Source organism: Merops nubicus, unplaced genomic scaffold, assembly GCF_000691845.1.
Source record: "Merops nubicus isolate BGI_N331 unplaced genomic scaffold, ASM69184v1 scaffold38480, whole genome shotgun sequence".
Taxonomy (NCBI): Eukaryota; Metazoa; Chordata; class Aves; order Coraciiformes; family Meropidae; genus Merops; species Merops nubicus.
The window spans coordinates 4,094-11,094 of NW_008585536.1; the positions used below are offsets into that span (position 1 = coordinate 4,094).

Here is a 7,001-nt window from a genome sequence, read left to right on the forward strand (position 1 = left end):
AGGTGGCCAGGCTCCTCTGCTGGTGGGTCCGTTCCACAGCCAGACACACCATCGAGCCCGTGCTCCCCACCCTGCCTCCATTGGACTGTACCTCCCGTCGCCCCTTGGCCCGTCGGCTGGGTGACCTTTCCGGTGTCTTCTTCTGTCAGGGACCCTTACAGAAGGGGTTCTTCATCCACAGCATAAGGTTTATAGCTGCAGTAACTAGTCATGATCAGCAGTGACTCTTAAGTAACAGTGGGGCATCTTGGCTCGAGTTCAAAACTAAGGACCAGAGCAGACTGGGCAGCCTACAAGTGAGGAGTATTTCTCCTCTACCTGGGGGACTCGTGGTGCGACAATGAGTATTTCTTAATCTACTGACGTTTGAATTGCTCTTTCTTGGGCAACAGAGGAGCATAAATAGCACTGTCTGCCCTAGAAAGCTCTCTGTTCACAAACCCATGCTCTCTGTCAAGTGCTGAACGTTGTGCTCTTTGTTTTCCAGTACCAAAGAAATGTCAGAAGGCTCGTGAACACTTTGGTACGGTGAGAACACAGATGGAATCCCTGAAGACCAAGTTTCCCGCTGATCAGTATTACAGGTGTGCAGGACCACGTGCAGCCAGACCTGGATACGGGAATTCCCTGGCCACAGTTGGCATCATTACTTTGGAAGAATGGTTTAAAGGTTTATGGGCCAGATGCTTGAAAAGTAAATCATGGTAGAGAAGTGGGATGGTTTTATCAGCATAGATAAAAAATGCCTGTGCTTAAGTGTTCTGTTTATAACTTTTCATTAAAAATATCTAGTATTTAATTCTTTTTCTAGAAACATTTTTAAAAAAGGAAGAGGAACGTTTAAGAAATTGGTGTTGTGTTGGAGCAGATCGTTGTTTCTGGGAGCAGAGCATTTTCTGCTCTATTAGTTTCAGTTAAGTAGTTAGGTTTGGAGCGTTTCTGAAAACAGAGCTCTAAATCTGTCATGAAATGGCTGTTTGATACAGCAGATACTAAATGAAGTCGTCGCCTTTGTGTTTTGTTGCTGCCAGAAGGGGACAGTGTCTAGCAAGAGCACTTCCCAGAACAGGAATCTTGTCAGCTGGGACCTGCCAGGGAAGGTGGGAGGGAAAGCCCTGGCTGTCCTGTGGGCATGGCAGCCTGAACAGCCCGAGTAGGTGTGTGAGAGGTGCAATCAAACGCTGGCGTCCAGCCTAGTGTCCTGGGGGTGAAGGTCTGGAGCACCAAGCACAAGACTTTAAGCTGGTGTTGTACCAATAAGCCAAAAATATTGCAAAGTGCTGTGTGTAAAGGTGGGAAACTTATGTGTTACCTAGCTCTCCAGTAATACATGTTACTTATTTATACGTTGACTTGCTGTTATCTTCAACAGATTTCATGAGCACTGGAGGTTCGTGCTTCAGCGGTTGGTGTTTCTGGCAGCGTTTGTAGTCTATCTGGAGTCAGAAATGTTAGTGACTCGAGAAGCTGTTGCAGAAATACTTGGGAGTAAGTTCATTTTGTATCTGAAGAGGAAAAGCTTGTGATGTTTTTAGATGATGTAGCTTTCAGACATACAGGGAAGCAGCAGAACTTCATTTTTTCTAAAGAAATAGGTTCCAGAATTTATCTGATATCTGATTTCATCACAAATTCTTTTAGAAGGTAGAAATCAGCAAACGTAATGTGAACAAAAGTATTTATTTGGTAATAAGTTCTTCATCAGTGAAGATTTTTAATTCAGATTACATAAATGTACCAAAAGGATAATACAAAGATGCGAGCTTATGGTTCCCACTTACTGCTTTTGATGTTTAAAAAGTGTGGAAAACAGAGTAAATCCTTCTGGTGTAAAAGAATTGTGTCCTTCCAGAGCAAAGGATTTGAAAACAAATCATGAAAATATTTTTCTAAAGAATGACTATGGGCTCCTTTCCTGAATGTTGATGTGAATTCAGTTATCCTGTTAGATCGATTGTGACCTGCTGCACGTCTAGTTGAGGATGCATGAGATGCTAAATCAAAGCACTGAGAAGAGGCAGTAATTACATCACATGCAGGAAAAGACTGACTTTTATTTTGTAATAATATTTCATAAATTGGATATTTCAAATTAGCTCCAGTAAACAAATGCAATTTCAGGTCGTTGGTTTTGCTGGTGTTCAGCAGCACCTGATTACCGCCCTGTTTTTCATTGTAGTTGAAGCTGATCGAGAGCAGGGCTTCCACCTGGACATTGAAGACTATCTTTCTGGTGTGTTAACTCTGGCCAGTGAGCTGGTAAGGAGGATGGTCTTCATGCATATATTTGGGTTGAAACAGACTTAGAAAAAAGTAACGTGTTTTCTAACTTCCCCCAAGTTGTTCCTAGAAGTTCTGATATACAACGCCTTGATCTGAACTTCCAGCCAACTGCCTCTCTGTATGCCAGAGTTGTTCCTCCCTGATATTTCAAGATTTAAAACTAACCACTTGATTGAAAATCCAGGATTACGGTCAACAGAAAGGTAGATCTAAGGATAAATAATCTGACTGCCTGGAACAAAACTGCTTTGTTTGGTAAAGTAACTGCCGGAGAAAGTGGCGTGGTTGGGGCAGGCTCCTCTGCTGACGTGCTGCTGTGTGTCCTCTGCAGGCCAGGCTGGCAGTGAACAGCGTCACGGCTGGGGACTACTCCCGCCCGCTCCGCATCTCCACGTTCATCAACGAGCTGGATTCGGGCTTCCGCCTCCTCAACCTGAAGAACGACTCCCTGCGGAAGCGCTACGACGGCCTGAAGTACGACGTCAAGAAAATTGAGGAGGTGGTTTACGACTTGTCGATCAGAGGACTCAATAAGGAGGCAACAGTTGGTGTGGGTGGAGAGAAATGAAGGGTGCTGGTTTTAACAACATCATTGATTACCTCAGATGGTTGCCAATTTAGGAGGCATGCTAGCGAAGCCTTCCTACAGTAGTTTAGAAGAACTGCAGCGGAAAGCTGCTCTCTATTTTCTTACAAAAGGTGTAGTACGGGTGTTAGATCTCAAGATGTTTTGTAAAATCATGTCTAGCTTAGGGCAGGAGGTCTCTGTTCCCAGGGGATCTCCTCTGCCAGAGCCACGGTGCCGTTCTGTGCACAGCAGGGGTAGCAGCCAGGACATGCCACGGGCTGAAGGTCTTGTTGACTCTGTCGTGTTGTGGCAGGGCTGTGCTCCAGCTCTCTGCTCACACACCTCTACCAACCTGTGCGCAGCATGCAGCTCGGTGCAGGGCATGGCATGTTTTAGAAAGCTCTGTGTCAGTAGCTATACTTTTTTTTTCAAGGCTGATTTTTTTTTTTTGCCTTAGTTTCTTAAATTTTCACCTATGTCAGTAAGTGGAACAGATTTGTGTAACTATTGAGTCACCAAATCTTTCTGGCTTCTGTTAATGTACTCCTGTTAATTGATCTCCCTCTCCCTACCTCCCCCCCAGCCCTTTCCTCCAAGATTTCTGTGTCCAAGGAGAGCAAGGTTTTCCCTAACACATAGTTTCACTGCCTGGTATTTGTTTCACTGACATGAGTAAATGCTGAGTTTTAATATCATCATCTGCCTTGAGAACTCGATGTAACCAATTTTTAATTTTATTTTATATTTTTTTTAAGCTCCCAAGGTTTCCAAATAGAGATGCGTTAGCTGATAAATTGCAGGTAGTTTTAACAACCTGTATAGGCCACAACTGCACCTGTGTCCTAGGATTAAAAAAAAAAACCACCAAACCTATAGTTCATGTATTAAAATATTTGTGTCTTCAGAAAAGGGGAAATTATGAGTTTCTGATGCTTTGGGTGTAAGGAGTTTGCAGACACCAGCAGCCTCTTTCCTTTGTGTAAATGGACCCATTCGCACATCCCAGTGTGTTTGTTCTCTTGTCCAAAGTGACTGAGTTTTGCCATTCTCTGACTTGTGGTGGTGCAGGAGGGTTAAGGAGGAAAACCAGCTTCTTTAGGAGGAGAAATATTTCCAGAGGATGAGCACAAACAGTCAAGTTTATGTGGAGTTTGTCAGTGTTTCATTTTGTTAGCAAATATTTACCATTGTTCCAGTTAGAGTTTGGTTTTGTTTACAGGAAGAAAATTATTTCTTGGTTATTTTGGCCAATAAAAACTGTTCTTTGATTCTGGCCGTTTGGTAACTCTGCCTGTTGTCTGATTATCTGTTTTTTGCTTTCCTTCCTGGAAGCCTACTCTGAATGTCATAATTTTAAGTTCAGCCTTCAGACGTGCTTGGGCAGCAAGTGCATTCCTCACTGGCTGCGTGCGGTTCTGCGGCACCTGACCGGCTGGTGAGGGGAGCCTGCGTCAACCTCCAGAGTTCACAGCCTGCTTGCTTTGCTTTTTTTTTTTTTTAATTTGGGCCTATTTCACAAAGTAAAACAGGTGAGGTATGGGGGAGTTTATCATTACCAAACCCAAGATGAGGCAAGGTTCATTTTCAGAGCGTCTCCTAATCTTTAGTGTCACGTAACACAGGGAGGCGGCAATACCCCTCTGTCATGGCTGGAGAAAATGAGGGTGTAACTTCCTGAGCCCTGTGGCAATGAGACCAGCTTTCAAAGCAGTTCTTTGTTCTTGCCTTATGCCACCATGTGCTTCTTTCTCACTTTAGCCCTGTGGAGGTGGGAGGAAGGTATAAGCCAGTTCTACCACCAAAACCAGAGGCGTGAAACAACACCCCAGGGCTCCGAGAGAGCCGTGCCCACCGAGGTGGTGCAGGAAGCGCGTGGGAGCAGGGCAGCTGGAGGAGGGTTTCCTGAGCGTCAGCCGGGTCTCGGCCTGGGGGACTCCTGGGATGTGAGGCCCAGTGGCCGGGCAGGTTTCTGGTTGCAGGGCAGGTGTTTGTTGAGGCTTTGCACTGGCCTGTGTCCCAGGGGCTCCGCTTGCATTTGGTCACGCAGCAGCTCCACTTCCTGACATGGGATCCCATGTGCCTAACAGCTTTTTAGTAGATCCTACATCTGGCAGCTCTTGCATCTTACGTGGCTTCTGAGAGCTGGTGGAGATAAAACAGCACTGTGCCATGGGTGCAGGTACTGTGGGAGGGACAACTGGAAGAGCAAGTCCGCACTTAGGACTTAGAAAATCTGCAAGGTGTGGGATCCTTCCATCTAAGGCTCTGTGAAGAGCAAGTGCCTACGAAAGAGACACTTCACTGCTGTGTTCCTGAAGGCTGTTTATCAAACACCTCTCTCTTTCCCGTTCCCAGATTTTGGAGAGCCTAGCATTCTCCTCTGGAAAATCATCATCTGCAAGAGCAAGGCTGCACAGTGCATTCCCAAGCTGGGTCTGGGGAAGGGAAAAGAAAGCGGCAAACTCGCTCCCTAGGCTTCAGCAGGGAAATCCAGGGACATGCCTTTCATGGCTTCCTCTGGGCAGCGGTAGCCAGTGGGACCTTGTGGCCTTGGTTGTGAACCTGCACGTTACTCTGGTCCTAAATGGGAAGTCGTGTCTCTGTCCCAGAGCTGGGAGCAGAGGGAAGACCCAGAATGACTTGAGATGGGGGTTTCTCTCTCCTCTGACCCTTCCCTTTCCCAGCGGTAGCAGCAGGGGTTAGCCAGCGGGGACGGGCAGTGGGAGCTGGAGCTCTGAGGGCTGCAGAAGCCTGATGGCACACGATGAGTCAGACGCACTGGAACTCTGAACAAGCAGCTCCCGCTGGTACTGAACGGAGCGCGCAGCGTGCGCAGGCGGCAGGAGCAGAGGGGGGCAGGGCAGGGGCAGGGCCGAGCCTGGCTCAGCCAGCGCCGCTCAGCTCCGAGCCACTTCAGCCTCCAGCGTGCTCCCGGCAGCGCTCGCCTGCGTCAGCTTGGCATTCACTCTCTGCTTTGGGTTGGGGTTTTTTCCACATCTTGGCGTCATTTCTGTGGATTTTCTTTTATTTCAGTAAAAAGGGCACTTAAATAGCTGATGAACTGCTCTTCATTTATAGCACAGCCTGTTCGTCCCCTGCAGATCAGTGAAAGTGCTGACCTGAAACTGTTTGGGAAATGGGGGTGAGCAGAGCTCTGTGGCACAGGGTGCCGTGGAGGCCTTGGGGCTGGCTGTCAAACTGGGCTCCGTCTGCTGGAATTAACTGCAACCAGAGTGCAGCCACCTCGTTAAACTGACACTTGTTAAAGGACACATTATCACCTCCAGCTCACCCTTTCCTGATGCCAGCACACATCTTTGTGCAGTGAACTGGATCAAGGAACGGGTCTGGCTGAAACAATCCATTTTTCAGCAGTGTTTGCTCCTCGTGCAGTTCACTGCACAGCCCTGCACGAGCTGTGCCAGTGTGCACAGGGAGGCTTCTGCCTCTCCTCACGGAGTCAGCTTTAAATGGTCACTGAGCTGGAACACAACATGGTAAACTCTTGTCATTTTTCTTGCAGTAATTTAACTGCTCCCCATTTTGTTAGGCTTGCCAAAGGGTTTTCTCTTTGGGCAAATAATATGCCTTCATTTCACTGTGAAGTGATGACTTCTGTGCTACAGAGCCTCACTCCCATTTTTCTGCCAGTAAGGTCATTACACACCAAGGCCATTAGGGAGAGCAGAAGGGGAACGTGGATGACCCCTGGGGTCAGTCGGTGGATACTGCCCCGTTACTCACCAGCCGCCCATCTCCCCTCACCCAAGTACCGTCTGCTGATGGCTGCTGTGGTGCTGCCGTGCTGAAGTGTGCATAGGGGCTCCTCAGAGACCCTCCTGCCTGCTGATCTCGTGGAGTGTCCCAAGTGTCTGCTTTTGAAGAGGATAGCCCTTTACAGTGTGTATCTCCTGTACGTGTGCTGTGTGTCTGGCATGCATTACCTGAAGATGGGCATCTCCTTGAAGGTTTCCCTGCCTGTTTATGGTCACTTCAAACTGCTGCGCTTCTGGCTTGCACTGGTTAGCCACTATTAGAGGTCTGCCCTGCCAAAGGGTAAAATGGCTGACCTAAAACCAGACCTTTCTTAGGAGAAGGGGGAATACACTCCTCATATGAATGCCTGTTCACCGGCACATTCACCCTACGG

The 7,001-nt window shown here is 47.6% G+C and overlaps 1 protein-coding gene across 1 annotated transcript; it reads left to right on the forward strand.

Moving 5' to 3' along the window:
* Positions 1–487: 487 nt before the first annotated feature.
* TSN (translin) lies at positions 488–3,157 on the forward strand (the record flags this gene model as incomplete). The annotated part of the gene is made up of 4 exons (XM_008947750.1): positions 488–584; positions 1,373–1,488; positions 2,180–2,259; positions 2,615–3,157. Coding segments are annotated over 4 exons (530 nt in total), but the record flags the coding sequence as incomplete, so codon positions are not given.
* Between the last annotated feature and the right edge of the window lie 3,844 nt (positions 3,158–7,001).